This window comes from Pseudonaja textilis, chromosome 2 (assembly GCF_049901715.1).
Source record: "Pseudonaja textilis isolate UNSWEBS1 chromosome 2, rPseTex1.2, whole genome shotgun sequence".
Taxonomy (NCBI): Eukaryota; Metazoa; Chordata; class Lepidosauria; order Squamata; family Elapidae; genus Pseudonaja; species Pseudonaja textilis.
The window spans coordinates 21,706,612-21,725,278 of record NC_141991.1 but is presented as its reverse complement, the minus strand read 5'-3'; the positions used below and the strand labels follow the sequence as shown (position 1 = coordinate 21,725,278).

The 18,667-nt window shown below is 42.9% G+C and overlaps 1 protein-coding gene across 4 annotated transcripts in view; it reads right to left on the bottom strand.

Moving 5' to 3' along the window:
* Positions 1-18,667, bottom strand: part of CPNE9 (copine family member 9) — a 56,182-nt gene that overhangs the window by 24,139 nt on the left and 13,376 nt on the right. For 3 of the 4 annotated variants that reach the window (XM_087923465.1, XM_087923464.1, XM_087923467.1), the window contains 7 exons: positions 15,064-15,110; positions 13,891-13,994; positions 13,660-13,699; positions 10,305-10,381; positions 5,954-6,017; positions 3,390-3,493; positions 1,397-1,501 (listed from right to left, as the gene is read on the bottom strand). In XM_087923465.1, coding sequence (XP_087779591.1) covers positions 1,397-1,501; positions 3,390-3,493; positions 5,954-6,017; positions 10,305-10,381; positions 13,660-13,699; positions 13,891-13,994; positions 15,064-15,110 — 541 coding nt within the window. Of the gene's footprint in view, positions 1-1,396; positions 1,502-3,389; positions 3,494-5,953; positions 6,018-10,304; positions 10,382-12,237; positions 12,357-13,659; positions 13,700-13,890; positions 13,995-15,063; positions 15,111-18,667 lie in introns of those variants that run through there. The other variant, XM_087923466.1, reaches the window with a different exon arrangement.

The following is an 18,667-nucleotide window of genomic DNA, read 5'->3' as shown; positions in this document are numbered from 1 at the left end:
GGTTGTAAGTCGAGGACTACCTATACAACGCCCAGAGACCCCCCCTATGAGGGGTTAAGAAGTTTGATATATAAATAAATGTAAATAAATAAATGTATGTAAGTAAATAAACAAACAAACAAACAAATAATATCTTCTAGAATCTGGATCATTCCTTCACTCCTGGGAAATAGGCCAGGGAATATCAGTTCTTCCTTATGCTACTAAAAATGTATGTATTTTTCACTTATATCAGGGGTGGGTGTTAAACTCAATTTCACTGAGGGCTGCATCAGGGCTGTGGTTGACTTTGGGTGGGCGTGGCTAGTTTGACACCACTCCCCAAGCCGCTGGCATGTTTCCTCTTTACATTGGGTAGACCGGGCTGAATCCAGGCTGGCCTGCCTGATCTTTCCTTTTTGCATTGGCTAGACCAGGATGGCCCTGCAGGCTGGATCCGATCACATCATGGCGGAGGTGGTATTCAGGAGGTTCTGACCAGTTCTAGAGAACCAGTAGCAGAAACTTTGAGTAGTTCGGAGAACTGGCAAAGACCACTTCTGACTGGCCCCATCCTCATCTATGCTCTGCCTCCCGAGTCCCAGCTGATTGGCTGGGCCTTCTTTGGTTGCCCTGCACAGGAGAATGGAGCTGGAAAGCAGGTTCGTGGGGTGGGGAGGGAATGGGGATTTTACAGTATCCTTCCCCTGCCACGCCCACTAAGCCACGCCCGCAGAACCGGTAGTAAAATTTTTTGAATCCCACCACTAATAGTGGGCCACATCCGGCCTGCAAGCCTTGAGTTTGACACCCCTGAACTATGGAGTCCTTCATACTAATTGCTTTTGATAGATACCTATGGGAACCTGGATACTCTTTTCCCAGCTGAGGTACAGGTAGTCCTCGACACTTCATTTAGTGATGGTTCAAAGTTGCAACGTCACTGAAAAAACTGACTTATACGACCATTTTTCACACTTACGACTTTTGTAGCATCCCCATGATCACCTGATCAAAATTGAGATGCTTGGCAGCTGATTCATATTTATGACGGTTGCAGTGTCCCAGGGGCTCACGTGATCCCCTTTTGCGACTTTCTGACAAGCAAAGTCAATGGGGAAGCCAGATTCATTTAATGACCGTGCGACTAATTTAGCAACTGCAGCGATTCACTTAACAAACATGGCAAAAAAAAGTCGCAAAACGGGGCAAAACTCACTTAACAAATTTCTCACTTAACAACATAAATCTAGGGCTCATTGAGGACTACCTGTACTTCAATGGTTTTTAACAGCCTTGAACCTTTTTGACCTGGAAACAGCATAAAAAATAGAAATTAAATTTATCCTCCTGTAATATTTTGGGCGCTCTGTCCTTTGCCAGCCTTTAGGCCCAAAGTATAGATATAAACCCTCACCTGTCATAGTCTCCATTGCACAAAGACCGGACAGGAATAGAAAACGGTTGCCAGACAGGATTCAGATTGTTCTTCACCACCTCTGTCTTGTGGCAGATGGTGAACCTGGAACCAGAGAGGAGTCATGGCAAAAGAGGGAACGAGCAAACACGAAAGGAGGGCTAACGGGCTTTGGGGTGGTGTGGAGTAACCTAATACAGCCTCCAGAGGTGTTGGATTGCAATGCAGTTGAGCACACAGTTCATCATGCTCAAGAGGATGAAAATTGTAGTCTTGAATTGTAGTCGCCACACTTGGCCACTTTAAAACTTCTGGACTTCAATTCCCAGAATTCCATAAGACCACTGGCTGAGGAATTCTGGGAATTGAAGTCCACAAGTCTTAAAGTTGCCAAGGTTGGAGGCCCCCGGCCTAGAACATCCGCAGGCCGCCAGATTAAAGAAAGGTGATCCATCCAGAAACCAGGAGTGCTGTCCATCCGCAAGAAGAGCCCTCTGGCACAGGCTCCTTTGGGTTCCCGAAGCCACAAAAATTGGAGAGGGAATTTCAGCAGAAGCTCTTGAGCCGCAGCATCTCAATTTCCCCCTTCCATCTGTGCATCCCAAACCCAGGCACCGCACACCGTGCCTGTTGGCCTTCTTCCCCAACATCCTTTATTGGAACATCCACTCGTTGGGGAAGGATGGAGATCAGCTCGATGTGACGGAGAACAAAATGTGGAATGTCCTCCCCAACCACTTCTGAGCCAAGCTAGAAATGGACATTGAGTGCTACCGTTGCTAAGCAACCAGGATAGCCTTCTCTGGCTCTACCACTGAAGGACAGAATCAAGGCCATAATGTAGCTGATTTTCACCACATATGGAAAACTCTGATTCTTCCACTCTGAGGAAAAGAACTCACCAGCTGCAATCACTTGTGTAACCATCTTGCACAGCCCCAGAACACATGCGCTGAAAGGCAAATCCCTTTCTTCCCTCAGCATCTCTTCCTCCATCCCAAATACAGTGGCGGGGGGAAGGTTAAAATGGGTTGGGGGATAAAATAAAGAAATCTTCTTTGGGGGACCATGAATATACAAGCTGAGGTTTAGAAAGGACAAGAAAGAAAACTGGCATCCTATAGAGATGGCATCCTATAGAGTATCAAGGAGGGGGGTAAAGGGCAAAAAATATACCTCAGCTGCTGATCAAGGGAGCCATATTAGCTCGGCTTAAGCTACCCCCTACAGACGCCATTATTTTCTGCTCATATGACAACAGGGAATAGTCATTATATTCCTTCATGCTAGGGGCATGTAAAATAAATAGTATCTTTTCTCAAATCTTAATTCTCCCATCTCAGAATAAAAAAGGTGAGTGAAAACCAGGGGTGGGATTCAGCTAGCGTTACTACTGGTTCGGTGACTACGTTTTGTGCACGCATGCATGTAAAAAACCTTAAGCTGTGCTGCCTGGTCAGCTGAAAAGCACAGCACGCAGGTGCGCAGCGTTTGAAAATCCTCTTCTTTCCTGCTTTTTCAACCTCAGCTGTGCTGCGCAAAGCAGCTGAGGTTGAAAAAGCAGGAAATAAAGCTCAGGTAAGAGGCCAGGTGGGCCGGTAGGCCAAACAGGAGCAAACACAGAACTGGTTCGGTGTCTGCTGTTCTTCAGAGCTACCGGTTTTATAGAGCCGGGCAATTTTCACCCCCGGCGAAAACTGGTATGGAAAAAAATTGAGGTCATTGACGTGGGTTGGGATCACACCTGAGAATCAACGTCCACTCATCCTTCTCATCTCTTTTTAACTAGCAAAAAGAATGGCTGGAGAAAAGAGGAGTAGAAATGCAAGCCTAGTGTCTCTTGGAAGCAGGTGTGTGTGTGCGTGTGTGTGTGTGTGTGTGTGAACAATTCAGGGCCTAATGACACTATCAAGGCAGCTACATGCCATTAAAGTAACAGCCCAGAATTGGGCCTGGGAAGTTGGTTGCCTCGAAAGGGAGTTCTCTTGCGTACGTGCCGTCTTCGTTGCTGCGGTAGAAAACAAGGAAGGGATCTGATTTGCCAAAGAAATCCTTCTTGTCCAGCTTGTTGGCACACAATTGCATGGTGATAATGTCCTGGAAGGAAAAGGCTACGTCAGAAAGGGAAGCAGAGCAAGGAAGAGGTCATCAGAAATAATCAACTAGGGGAGTGGAAAACTACTCATAAGAAACATAATAAGCCCACCGCTTCAAACTTTTTTTTTTTTTTAACCGACGGACAGTCAAAAATATAAACACAAAAGAGCCATTTCTGATTTGATTCCATTTTCTAAAAAACTGTCCTCATGTATGATTTGTTCATGTTCTTCTCCAAGGAGCATGAATAGCTTACAGATGGTTTCCAGGATCTCTGGCCTTGGCTGTTTTTAGAGTCAGTCCAGGGTTTTTGGGGGGCTATTAAACCTCTGAGAATCAACTTCCATTCAGAACTGCTACTGGCAAAATTTCTTAATGGCCCTTTTAAGATAAGTAGTTCAAGTGGCTGATTTCCAGTGCTGACATTTGTCAGGAATGGATGAATTGAAAACATTCTCATCGACAGATGAGCTCTTCCATACTTTTCTGTACTTGAAGAGCGTGTACTCCACTCATCCATCCATCCATCTCTCTCTCTCTCTCTCTTCCTTCCTCCCTCCCTCCTTCTCTCTCTCTCTCTTTCTCCCCCCCCCCCGCTCCCTCAAACACAGCCATATTGAGGCAGCAGGAAGCATAGCAGAACTGGAGGCAGGGAAATATATACCTTACCACAAAAGCATAAAATTAACTGTCCCCACATTTGATCTCTATCTTGAATCTATACTATAGCCTCTGATGGGCTTGCTGTCAAAAGGCAGCAATTTAATTTGAGGCATACAGGACATATTAAACAAAGGTTTTGTTATTCTGGGGCTGCCACAAAGAAGAGCGGTGTCAACCTATTCTCCAAAACACTTCGAAGGTGGGACAAGAAGCAATGGATGGAAATTAATCAAGGAGAGAGAACTAAGGAGATATTTCCTGACAGTGAGAACAATTAATCAGTGGAAGGATTTGCCTCCAGAAGTTGTAAATGGTCCAACACTGGAAGTTTTTAAGAGACTGGACAGCTATTTATCTGAAATGGTATGGGGCAAGGGTCTTCAAACATGGCAAGTTTTAAGACTTGTGGACTTCAACTCCCAGAATTCCTGAGCTAACATGACCGGAGGAGGAATTCTGGGAGTTGAAGTCTGTAAGTCTTAAAGCTGTCAAGTTTGAAGACCCCTGGTATAGAGTCTCCTGCTTCAGCAGAGGGGGTTGGTCTAGAAGACCTCACTGATCCCTTCCATTATTCTGTTATTCTGCATCATGGTACAAGTACATGGCACAATTCGTTCAACTTTAATTTAAATGCTTTAAAAATTGCTAAGCCTTATTAAGATTGCAGCATTCTCACATGAAATCCTGAAAGATTTTGGCTAAGAATGTTGAAATGTCATGAGATTTGAGATTGGCCCTTTTATTTTAGATACCTAGACTATCGGATGACTGAGTTACATGAATAGTGAGAGTTATGGTTGGATACTTTCCTCCACTCTTTTCTGGCAATTCACAGCATGCCATTCAAAAGTCAAGTGTGACCCTAGATTCGGCAAAGGTTGTTTGTATCTGTTCTAATTGGATATTGGTGTAAAGAAGTTCACCTTGGTTGCTCTCTAACCTGGATATTTTCATGAAGACATTAAAGACATTTCATTACTCAATACTAGATAACATCATCAGTGCTAGCAGGGATAAAGAAGGCTGTGAAAATGTTTACAGACCCCTCCCATCCCGGACACAAACTGTTTCAACTCCTTCCCTCAAAACGATGCTATAGAGCACCGCACCCCAGAACAACTAGACACAAGGACAGGTTTTTTCCCCAAAAGCCATCACTCTGCTAAACAAATAATTCCCTCAGCCCTGTTCAACTATTTACAAAGTCTGCACTACTATTACTGTTAATCTTCTCACCACTCCTTATCACCCATCCCCTCCCACTTGGGACTGTATGACTGTAGCTTTGTCGCTTGTATCCTTACGATTTAAATTGACTGTTTCCTTGTATGATTTGATTGCTTATTGTACCCTATGAGACTATTATTAAGTGTTGTACCTTATGATTCTTGACTCTTGACGAATGTATCTTTTCTTTTATCTACACCGAGAGCATTTGCACCAAGACAAATTCCTTGTGTATCCAATCACACTTGGCCAATAAAAGAATTCTATTCTATTCTATTCTATTCTATTCTATTCTATTCTATTCTATTCTATTCTATTCTATTCTATTCTATTCTATAATGTTACCTCGTCTGGGAAATGAAACATCTGCAAGGAAGCAACCAAGCTCAGAGAGCACCAAGGACTCCTCAGTTCAAGCCTGAGCTACAACTATTCTCCTTTATTAGTAGCTCGTCTTAGAGAGGCTGCCCCACTCATTTTACTCATGTCCCACTATGCATGAAGTGGAGGAAGGAAAGGGGTTCCCACTTGTCCCCCCAAGATGAGAGAGAGAGAGAACAAGCCACTCACCCGACAATTGCTGAGCTCTTCGGCAGACAGCACTATGGTACCACATTTCTTTCCTGGAACTCCCCTAAAGGTGATGGAGAGATCAAAACTCGAGGTTAGGGTGGGAGCAGTCCTTTCTTGCCGCTGCAAAGGAGTTGCTCGCGCTGGCAGCAATGGAAGCAGTATGGCAATGTAGGATAGATGTGGGGACAGGGACACAAATGAGAAAGGTGAAATGCTATCAGCAATACATGTTCGGGAGGAAGTCAGCAGCCATGCGCAGGTACCAGTTAAGGTTTCATAGTGAAACTATGTCCCCAAACCTGATCCTCTCATATGTGTTGAGCTTTAGCTCCAAATAATTTCATATGAGGATTATGGTGGCACCCAAGAGAGATAGCTAGCTAGCTAGATACCGTAGATAGATAGATAGATAGATAGATAGATAGATAGATAGATAGATAGACAAACAGATGATAGATAGAGATAGATAACTAAGCTAGCTAGCTAGACAGACAGACATAGAGAGATAGACAGGTGACAGATAGATGATAAATAGATGATAGGCAGGCAGGCAGATAGCCAGCCAGATATAGATATAGATAGAAGATAAATAGAGACAGAGATAGAGACAGAGACAGAGCTACAGCCAGAGCCAGAGCTAGGGATAGATAACTAGCCAGATAGATAGATAGATAGATAGATAGATAGATAGATAGATAGATAGATAGATGATAAATAGACAGATATATATTGAGATAGACAGATGATAGAGATAGAAATAGCTAGATAGATAGACAGACAGTTATAGATAGAAAGATATACAGATATAGATAGATGATAGACAGATAGATATATAGATAGATGATAGCTAAATAGCCAGATATAGAAAGGCACATAGATAGATAGATAAACAGACGATAGAGGATATTATAGATTAACCGTAATCCACATAAACAAAGCTTGAGAATGATTAAAAGCAAGATTAACAGTAATGATGGGGAAAAAAAACAATTTGTGGCTTCAACTACCCAATAATGTATTGCGGGCATTGCTTTATAAGAGGGGTGGGTGGGTAACCTGTGGCCTCTTTTCTGCAGCCTCCACAGGACCCTAAAATTCTGCTGCTTAGATTAGGTGGCAAACAATAGACTTCCTATCACCTTCTATTGGAAAATAAAACAAAAGAGTTATGTGAAGCCTCCAGCAGGCTTCCTTCTCTGTGTAAAAACGTAAGAAAAGGAAGAAAAGCCTGTGGTTATCCATCAACGTCACCATCGTCTTTTATATTCCCTATTTTCTTGTTAGAATGATGTGCTAATAACGATAACAGCCATATAGCAGCTCCCTTGCTTTATAGTATGGCTATCAGAAATTACTGGGCCCTGAATCCAAAGTTAGCTGAGCGGAGAAGACTAGCAATAAACAAAAATTAAATACCTAGACTGCAAGAGGCCATTGGGTGGGATAATAATATTGAAGGGAATTGCACTCCCCTCCCCCCATTATATTACAGCGATGTGATTCTTATTTGTCTGGCACAGATGGTTACCCTGAATAGCTTCCTTCAGCTAGAAAACATAAATGCCAACTAAACAGCATAGGAATAGATTCCCCTCAGTTGGAAGTGATGTACTGGAGATCAGAGTGAAGGAGCAATCAGGGGGCCTGCTTCCTAATTCCCACCATAGCAAGGTGTCAGGTCCCAAGAATGGCAGGTGGAATTACCTCAGTTGCTTTGATTGTTCTTCCCCTACAGACAGAATCTTGCCAGACTAAAGCAGCTATTTGAAGAGCTGTAGATGCACTCTGGGATGTCAGCTCTGAAGCTAGCCTGACAGAGGCCATCTTGGAGGCTTCAGTGCTGCCACAATGGTGCTGAGGGGCAGGGAGAGGGGAATAGAGATAGCTGGGGTTTTGTAGCCAAAACAAAATGGTTTCTCGTGTAAACCAAGGACATTCCCGCAGGTGGCTGAGAAGAGGAGGAGTGAAGTTTCCAAGCAACCGGACAGCACCTTGACTGGACCATGTGACTGATAATTTTGGGGGGAAATGTTTACTTTTAATTAGGGGAAAACTGCGGGAACCTTTAGAGTCATTTTTCGCCAGCTTGTGCCAATACGATATATCCAATAAACTTGCTCTTTGAGAAAACCGCTTGCCTCGGAGTTCTGTTTGCTATGGGTGTATTACTTGGAACCCTGACATGGGAACTGGTACTTTCAGCCCGCTTCCTGCCAGCCAAACTTTCCAAGCTTGCTGCTTCTTTGCCCTCCTGGGAATCCAGACTCCATTCCACCACACAAGGCGGCTGCTGTGCATCACAACCATTTTAAGGGGGCAGCAGCAGACTCTGTCAAAAGGAACTAGTCTCTGACAGAGAAGCAGGTCCCCAGGACCTCCAGTTTTGTCCTTGCTGCCAGCTGGAAAAAAACCCAGAAGTTCCTACAAGTTCCCCACCACCAAAGCTGAAGGACTGAGGGCCTTCAACCAATAACATCTGTTCTGAAACAGCTCCAAACACAATCCTTCGCACGCAGGGCTCAGAATGGCCAGACCACCCTGCTCCTTCAGTTTTGCTAATGCATCTGTATCAAAGCTGGACTATTCCTGCAAAGTCTTTCCCCCACCTCCCCGCACCCCGCACACTTGGCTGCCCTCCCACACCCGAGAGCTGAGTTCCTTTTTATTCAGGCTGCCAACTAATGAGATATTTTAATCAGAAGAGCTGAACTGATTAAGCAATTACATGGCTGTTGTTTTTAAAGTGTTTCTCTTCCTGAGATCCTCAGATCTTTGCTGTAACCTGGATGGAACAAATAAGAGCGGAGCTAGTGACCTTCGGGGAACTGGAAATTGCTTGTTTCTGATCTCTACAACTTGCAGATTTCCAAATCTGTTGGGGTTCTGAGAAATCTTAGCCAAATCCCAGAATTTTGAGGCGAAGTTCCAACATCCTGGAAAGATGAAGACACTGCTTCATCTTTCTTTCTTTCTTTCTTTCTTTCTTTCTTTCTTTCTTTCTTTCTTTCTTTCTTTCTTTCTTTCTTTCTTTCTTTCTTTCTTTCTTTCTTTCTTTCCTTCCTTCCTTCCTTCCTTCCTTCCTTCTTTCTTTCCTTCCTTCCTTCCTTCTCTCTCTCTCTCTCTTCCTTTGGAGAAAAAGGCTGTTTAACTGTATTAAATCATCAGAGACAAAAGGACATACAAACTGTTTAAATCCTAATTCAGGTCTTCCTCAATTTATGACCATAAATGAAACTGGGATTATTGTTGTAAGTCATGCAGTTTGTTAAGCAGGTCATCAGATGACTGACTTGATTTTACGACTTTTTTATGGTGGCCATTAAGTGAACCTATTGTCCACAGTGGACTTTTTTTTTTTTTTTTGCTGGAAACTGGAAATAAACGCCAGTTTCCGGCAAGAAAAACAAACACATTGTAAATCAGAGTCATGTGACCATGGGCCACTTCAAATGGCCATAAAGTGGGCCATTTATTGAGACAAAGCCCAGCCATCAGAACTTTGAATCTGAATCTGGCTCCTAGGTATCATTTTTGAAGTCCATCATAACTTCAACTGGTTCCACATCGAGGATTACTTGTAGTGACTTATGACTTACAGAATCACAATTGGGAAGGACAGCAGGCATCCAGCACAACCCCTTGCTCAGTGGACACTGTGTCACTGAAAGCTGTTATGGTGACAATATCACCAGTTGTTGCTCTGGTTTCCCAAGTGATCCTTCGTGTTCTCTGAGATTGGTTGTTTTCTTGACGACGTTTCATTTCCCAAACTAGGTAACATCATCAGTGCTAGTAGGGAGTGGGTATCACTGAATATCACTCAATTGATATTCTAGACCTAGAGGCATACTCTATCAGTGTTAGTGGGACTGGTCTTGGTGATTTTTTGGATGATCTCTTTACTGTTGGCTTGTTTGGCAGTACTTTGATTGGGGTATTGTTTACTTCTCGATTATTACTCTGATGTTAATCTTGGCGTTAATCTATGCTCATCTGGGTGTTTGACTGCTGATGGAGAGATGTTTGATCTTTTTGCTGCCTTTTTGGCTTATTGGCTATCTCTTTTCAACAGTATGTAGACGTTATTTATGGCTAAGTGTCTATTGATAGCAGAGCGCCAGAACAAATCACAAGGCCAAATATTAGGTTGGTGATAATTTGTGAGACAGCGGGTCAATGGCCTTATGATTTTTGTCCTCCGAAGCTCTTCTTCCCAAACTTATAATTTTAATTTTAACTTCCTGGCCGTAATGCATTCACACAGTATTGGAACAGAAATGCCTCCAGATCACCATCATCCAGGTTTCCCCCCAAAAAACTTGCAAGATACCCCCTTCCCATGACTTACGTCAGGTTCCGTTCCAGGCGACCTCTTTGGGAACCGATGATCTCCCCCAAGGCTACAAAGGCCTGGCCTAAGAAGTCCTGTGGATGAGACCAAGAAGGAGACGTGAATCCTGAGGCATGAATTAGCAGGGGGAAAGGAGAGGAGAGGGGAATGGGAGGGAAGGAGAGAGGAGAGAAAGGAGAGGAGGGGAGGGGAAAGGGGAGGGGGGAGCAGGAGAGGAGGGGAGAGGGGGAGGGGAAGAGGAGAGGGAAGCAGAAAAGGAGGGAAAGGAGGAGAGAGGGGAGGGGAAGGGAAAGAGGAGGGGGAAGAAGGAGAGGAGGGAGAGAGGGGATGGGGGAGAGAGAAAGGTTGGGGAGGGAAAGGAAAGGAAAGGAAAGGAAAGGAAAGGAAAGGAAAGGAAAGGAAAGAAAGGAAAGGAAAGGAAAGGAAAGGAAAGGAAAGGAAAGGAAAGGAAAGGAAAGGAAAGGAAAGGAAAGGAAAGGGTAGCTTTCCACCAAGTCAAAGATTTGGTCATCCACTGTTCAGCTGGGGATGGTGATATCTCCGGCGTGCTGCATTGACTGCAATATGATTGTCCTGGATGGGGCTTAGGTTCTCCAAAAGCTTCAGGATGAGCAGAGACAGCATCGGCTGAAGACGTGGCGTTACCTGCCCAAACTGAGCAGACCTCCAAGATAGCAGGGAGGAGGTCATCCAATATTTAGGAAGCCAAATCAAAAGTGATACTCTGCCTCTTTCCATTTCAACGGGGGCTTGCTTGGAATGGCTTCATGTACCAGAGGTTGCCAACCTTTTGGACCTCAAGGACCACAAAACTCATAATTTTAGATCCCAGGGATCACTAACTGGTTCTGTGGGCATGGCCTAATTTGTGGGTGTGGCTTGATGGTCATGTGACTGGCTGGGCATGGCTTCTATGTAAACATTATAAATATTTATATAAATATTGAATTTTTTATAAAAAAAGAGCAACTTTTACCCAAAATCAGGCAAAGCAGGCAGGCATATTGAGTTGCTCACAGAATCACAGATTCATTCAGAAATCTACCTATCTGGCATTGGCTAGCTCAGTCTGTCACATAAAATTTGCTTGCAAGCAAACTCACAAAATTAACTCACAGCACTCCATGTATGTAAATATTGAATTTTTTATTTTAAAAAAAGCAACTTTTACCCCAAATCAGGCAAAGCAGGCAGATTCAGTTGCTCACAGAATCATTCCGTGATCTATCTATCTGCAATCGGCTAGCTCAGTCTCTCAAATTTGCTTACCATGAGTCTGCACTGAATAATAGAACCTTCAGTCCTAAGGGAGGTTTGGCTGTGCTTAAAAGTGGAGCTGAAGATCTAAAGACTAGCTAGAAAGCAAGAAAGGCAACCATTTCTTGCTTCCTAGATAATCTAAATCTCCCAGCACAGCAGAACAGATGATGGTTGGAAAAAGGAAAAATAGCAATTTAGCAGGCAAGTTTGCCGGATAAGGAGTGAGTGGGTGGGGAGGGTTCCCGCAGGCCATGTGGGTGGCACAGCCTTGTGTTTCCGCACAGCCTGGATTAATTGTTTTTGGGGGGTGCTCTGCGGCCCACCAAAATTTTCTCATGGCCCACCAGTGGGCCACGGCCGCAACCCACTGATTGACGACCTCTGTCATGTACTATTTGTCCGAATTCAGACTACATATGCAAGCCTGCCATATTCTGGGTTGGTGCAGCACATTAAGTCGCAAGAAAAATCCGAACCCCAGTTCCATGTGGACCAAGCCTATCATGCATCTACCAGGATTTGACCTGGCTAAATGGGCTGTGAAAATCTAACCTTTGAACAGACCCCACACCCCCTTAGAATGGTTTAATCTTCTCCCCTTTGCTCTACAGTTGGGTCTCGTCCAACCAGTGAGCGCCACTTGATCCCTAGAGGGCTAGACACAACTTACCTTCTATAGGTCGGGTTGGATAAAGCAGCATGTAAAAAAAAGGACAGTGGAGTTAGTGGCTTCTCATCCCACCTCAGCTGAGAAAGCTCTCCTCTGGTTTAACAGGTCAGTATACTGTCCTACAGCAGAGCAAAGATCCATCAATGGTGTTCATTATTTATCTAGATATGTGACGATGCACAAAGGAAGAGGGGCCTTCCCCATGGGCTTAGGTCTAAAGGGAAACAACAGAGGGGAGGGAGAGGCAGGAGGTCAAGAGGAGGAAAATGTGAGATTCATTCATTCATTCCATTCACTTTAGGTAAGTTATAGCTTGGAATTCATTCATTCATTCATTCACAGTGAAGCTGTAGCTTGATACTAAGGATACGAATTTTCTCAGAAAAAAAAGAGAATAGTGCAAGATTTGAGGGTCATGAAAAAAAGAAGAAACCGTCAGTGGAGACAGCCATAAGAAGTAACTGGAAAAGGATGGAGTTTAGAAAGAGAAGCTGAAATGTACTATGTGAAATCCTGTCCTTTTAATTCGCAACTCCCAAGCCTGGGGTTAAGGTTCTCTATGCTTGCCCAGTTGTGAGATTAAAAATATAAATTCAAAAATTAATTTCACTACTACAACCACTGGTCTGATTCTTCTCCATGTATTCTTTGTATTTCTTTGTCCTTTGTCACTGCAGGTTCTGAATCTTCTGGAGAAGTGGCAGAAGGGGCATGGCCAAAAACTGATGGCACAGTTTTTCATTTATAGTTCATATTAGAAATATTTCATTTAGAAGGGATGTGGATGAAGAACTGCTCCATGTTTAATCCCAGGGATGAAGAACTGCATGTTTATCCTTAAAACCACACCCAACTCTTTTTAAAAAAGGCCGATCAGAATGTACATGGTTGAAATTTGACATCAAAATGACTGAACCTTCTTGGTGTTGGGAAACAGCCATCTTAGACAAAGAGGTCAAACAGGGAGCTAACCTTGAGTCTTTGTGTAGTCTCAAGAGACTTAGGGCCGAGCACCCTTAAGTTACATAGAATGTATCTGTTTCTTCTCAAGGGAAAGCAAGCAGTCTGAGGGAGATTCTTGTACTATAGGTGGAGTGCAATAAAGTAGCTAACTTGTAGCTTTCATGTCTGGAACTCTTTGCTCGTGCCTACCAGTTGGTGAGTTAGAAGATGTGTTTGCATGTGTGTGTGTGATAGATTTGTAATCACATACCAGTTGCCTGTTTAATGAATATGTTTTAAAAAGACAACACCATTCTTTTCTTCCTTCCTACAACTACTGTTGACTTTCTTCCCTAATTTCCACTAATTAGTTAACATAGATCCCAACTGGAAAAAAAAAACCCACATAGATGTACAGTACAGGAAATTCCCCCATGAACGTCCAGTTTGAAGTGTAGGACAAGCGATCATTATACTTACACTCTTGGGCAGGTTGCACGTCTTGGAATCCACATTGTAACTGGAAAAATATAAGAAAAAAAAAAAAGCATTATCCTTTGGCCTTTTTGGTGCTTCCCAAAATTTAGCTGCTGCCAGAGATAGGAGCAACAAGGTCTAGTAATCTGTGCAGGAGACAATCCAAGAAAAAATAAATAAAAAAAGAAAACAAGGAGGTGGGGAGGATGGGAGGATGGAGTAGAAGCAACTCACACATCAAAACGCAGGTTCTGCTTTTCCTCAAAATAATAGTCAAGTACAAACTTGCGAACAAAATCGGGGTTCAGTGTGTTATCGATCACCTCTGTGCGGCCAAACTGGGGAGCAGAAAGGCAAAGGCAGGTGGTTAATAAGGAAACAGCTCTTTATCCATACCCCTCCCCCCCAATTGCAGGCTAGGTAAACCCCACAGTTAAGACAATCGGCCGCCATAGTCAGAAGAGGCTGGGAAATGGAGAGGGACGGCTAGATGTTGGCCTTCAACTTGCCCATCCTCTTCAGTTGCAGTGGAGCATCCTATCCCATCTCCTGTGCTCAAATAGGATTCAGTTGGCTTCCTTTTTCTCACACAAGGGGCCTTTTCTCATTTCTGGTTGCATGAAGGGTTGACCGGTTTCCTTCCCCATCCTCCTAATCCAAGGATTAAGCCCCCAAAACATTAATCACCAGAGAAGAGAAAGAGAGAGAGGAAGAGGACATATGTCCTGGAAGGCTCTGTATAACACAGACAGGGATGATAAGGCTTTTGATGAGACTGTGGCCACGTGGCCCACAGGGAGCAAGGCTATGATTTGCAGAAGTGATAGCTGCTCTTGTCCCGGGAACAGTATTTATCCGCTAGGAGCCAAGGAAATCATCTGCTAGGCAAAGCTGTAAAAAAAGAATTATCTGCTCGATGGCGAAGAAGGCACACGTTGGTCTCATCTCCCAGTTCAGCAGGCAATTTAAAATCAGCAGTTCTGTCAAACTGCTTTCGGCTGTTGTGTTTATAAGTTATATATTTTCCCACCCAGCTTTGTCAGTAGATACCAGATATTTTGTTCTTGACTTGCTCATTTAGATTGCAGGGACTGATAGGATGGAAAAATGTTCTGACACTGACTTCGTGGTTTTTTGTTTCTTTTTTTAAACAATGAAACCGGATCTCCAGGTTTTAACCTCAGAACCTCCTAAATATGGCGGGCGATGGGCTAGAATAGCTAGGTGGGCTGGAAGGAAGATTAGTAGACCATAGAAAGGTCCTGGGTAGAGAGGTCCTGGCAAAGATCCACCCAATCAGAACTCAGGAGTCTTATCAATATGATATGCCAGAAAGGTTTGGTCAACAACAGCTGGATAAAACACATGCAACCATGTCAGATGGGTGTGGGGAATGCAACAGCTCACCTCTCGCCATTCTTTGTCTGCAGTTTCCTGGATGTAAACAATCACCACTGTAAAAACAAGGAGAACATTCAGTGGAAGTTGTATATGTTTCAAGCCTTGCTTGATGTGGTCCCTGTTGCTACACGTTTTTAATTTTACACATGCAAATAAACCCATTCCTTTCACATCACACTCACAATATGCACTTTTGGGTGCCTCAATACCCCGCCTTCGCTGATGCAGCCTGCTAGTTCTATTAAAAGTGCCATTTTGGAGAAGGGAATTTGGAGTGGAAAAAGGAGGAAGAAAAGTGTAATTTTTTTTTCCTCTCAGTTTTCTGTGATTCTTGCTGTAAAACACCACCCAGTCTGTTATTTCTTTTTTCTTTTGTAATAGTCAAAACATGTGCTGTTTCTCTCCAGCGTTTAACATTAATTAAGTTCACACATAATGTTTTCCACTCTGAGTCAAGATCTCTGTAAGTTTGCATCATATAGACGGGAAAAGAGTGCTATTTAGTAGTAAACAACATGAAAAGATACCAGACTGAAATATTTCTAAGGCTGGAGAAACCTATTTTTAAAAGCAAATGAGCTGCTGCCAGTCAGCCTAGATAACATCGAGCCAAAAACCAATGATTTAATTCAGTAATAAGCAGTGTTAAATGTTCCCTAGGTACATGGTACTGATTGGCTAGCACTTGTGAGATTTATTTTACTTATGAGATATATCCACTACCACAATCTTATGACTCTTGGCTGTTTACAAGGGGAAACATCCATAATAAAGAGCAATAGATATAGTGGAATAGAAATAATTATCCCATAATTATAGAATTGGTTATAACCATCTAACAGATGTTTAAAATTATCTTAAAATGAGAGCACATAAACAGTTCTATAGTGTTATCTTAAAAATTTAAAAGAATTACTGGAAAAGCTCGGGTTTATCTTGCTTCTGAAAGACCAAGAAGGTTGGAACAAATCTGATTTCTGGGTGAAAAAAGTATTTTATAACAAGGGGCCATAATGGAGAGGCATCCTCTAGCCTTAATTCTATAATCTCTTGGTAGTGGGGGACGACCAAAAGTTTTCCCCAAATTACTCTTATTGGACAGATCCTGTTATGCTGGTTGAAGGAATAGTCTTGAACGAATAATAGTAATAACAGAAATAGAACAGCTGTGGCAAAAGAAAGCAAACTTAATGGGTACCTCTTCTACTCTTCTATTATTTTATAATAAGTGCAATCCCATTGATTATTAACCAATGCAAGGATTGTTAATCAATTGTCCATAGTAACTTGCCTCTTCATCACAGGGGTTTCTTAAAGAAAAGAGAAGTTTCTTAAGTTAACCAGTGGAATAGCTTGCCTCCAAAAGTTGTGGGTGCTTCATTACTGGAATTTTTAAAGAAGAGACTGGATAGCCACTTGTCTGAAACGGTATAGGATCTCGTGCTTGATCAGGAGGCTGGACTAGAAGACCTCTAAAGGCCCTTCCAGCTCGATCCTGATTTAAACTTGGGCTTGCTTTAGCAGAACACACATTTCAAGCCATGACATATTCATTTCCAACTCTATTCCACGGTTGTCTGCCAAGATGTTTTATTAGGAACGTGTCTAGATACAATCCAGCAATGTGCCTCCCTGATCTAAAAGATACTAAACGTAGCCTGGATTTGTACATCAATTGTGATTCATATTAAAGCAAAACCGAATATTTCATCCAATGCTTTCTTAGGCGTGTCAAGAAATTTGTAACTTGACTCAGTATTTCAGCAGATCAAACCAATTATTCTTGGAAAAATAACGTTTCTACTTGAAAGGGATTTCTCAGACCTATTTCCCCTAAAGCGATAGTTTTGCTTTTTCTGAAAAAATAAAAAATAAAAAAATCCTGGCATCATTTCATTTCACAACTCATTTATGTTATCTCAGATTCTCCCTCCTCGGGCATTACTATTCAGGATTCTAACAGAGAGCAAATGCATTAAACTTCCCTGACCTAAATTCACCTTTTAAAAATGGTCTGTCATAGAGTCCAGCAGAACGACAACTACGCTGATAGCTTTAATCAGCATCCCTGGGTATTACACACACACACACACACACACACACACACACACACACACACACATGCTCTATAAATACCAGGTCCCAATAAAGGCAATATTTGGAGTTCAGGGTTGAACTGTTGGGGTCCTTGGGGCTCTCAAAGCTTGGTGGTTTTACACCCAGACCTTTCATTACCAAACTAGGTAACATCATCAGTGCTAGAAGGGAGAGGGGTTTGCTCTTTTTATATTATAGTGATTTTCCCTGTCAGTGTTGGTAGGAGTGTTCTTGGTGGTTCCTTGAACAACACCGTAATCAACAAACACCCTCACCAACACTAATGGAGCAAGTCACTAGTAGATAAAAACAAGAACAAACTCCACTCCTTGCAGTATGGATAATGTTACCTGGTTTGGTAATGAAACATCTGCAAGAAAACCAACAAGCTCAGAGAGCACCAAAGATCCCATATATTGGTCAAAGAACAACTAAAAGTTTCATTGACAAAGATATTCTCAAGCTTTCATGGCACCAGTTGCCAGTATGCAAAAAAAGACAAGAAAAAAACCCTTAACACTGTGTTTCACTTGCTTGTAACTCTTTAAATCCTTCTCTAATATGCAGAACTCTGAATAAGCCCCATGATTTCCAGGTAAGGAGTATAAAGCTACCCTTAATATAAAACTTCCTATATCAGGGTGTGTGTGTGTGTGTGTGTGGTGTCAAACTCAAGGCCCGAGGGCCGGGTGCATCATGTGCTGGCCACGCCCACCCCTGGTTTAGCGAAGAGGGGGGAAGTTTCGATAGGCAGGGGTGGGATTCTACCATTTCGCACCTATTCGCTAGAACCGGTTGTTAACATTCTAAGCAGTTCGGAGAACCAGCTGTTAGAAGAAATTACTGGCCTAATTCTGTAAGGAAGGCAGGAAGGAAACATTCTGGTGTTGCTTACAGGAACTGCCTCTCCATTAACCCTTATTACATTCTTGGCAGGACTAGACTTCCTGTCTCAGGAATGTCTCTGGAGTATTTTTCCCCTCCTTTGCTGGTACTTTGCTTGTGTGGAGTGACCATTCAAAGTTACAATGGCACTGAAAAAAGCAACTTATGACCGTTTTTCACACTTACGACTGTTGCAGCATCCCCACAGTCATGAGAGGCCAGGCGAGGTGATACGTGCCACGATGTGAATGATATTGAGTTGGCATGCCCAGCCAGTCCCATGACCACCAAGCCACGCCCACCACCTAAGCCACGCCCACAGAACCGGTTGTTAAAAAATTTGAATCCCGCCCCTATCGGTAGGTCATGTAACAACGACAACATGAGTTTGACACCCCTGCCCTACACCATTACAACACAAAAAAACCAAATGCGATCCAATAACTGAAAATTAAAATATGGATGAAAACACAGCAAAAAGACCCTTTACAAGGGACATTAACCATATGTGAATTTCAAAAAAAATGAGTGAAGCTGTTTCTTGCAGACATTTTCTTGCCTCGGGGAGTTTTACAGCACAATTGAGCCCTTTTGTAAAATGTGAAAAGGCTGGGAGATTTGGTGATAA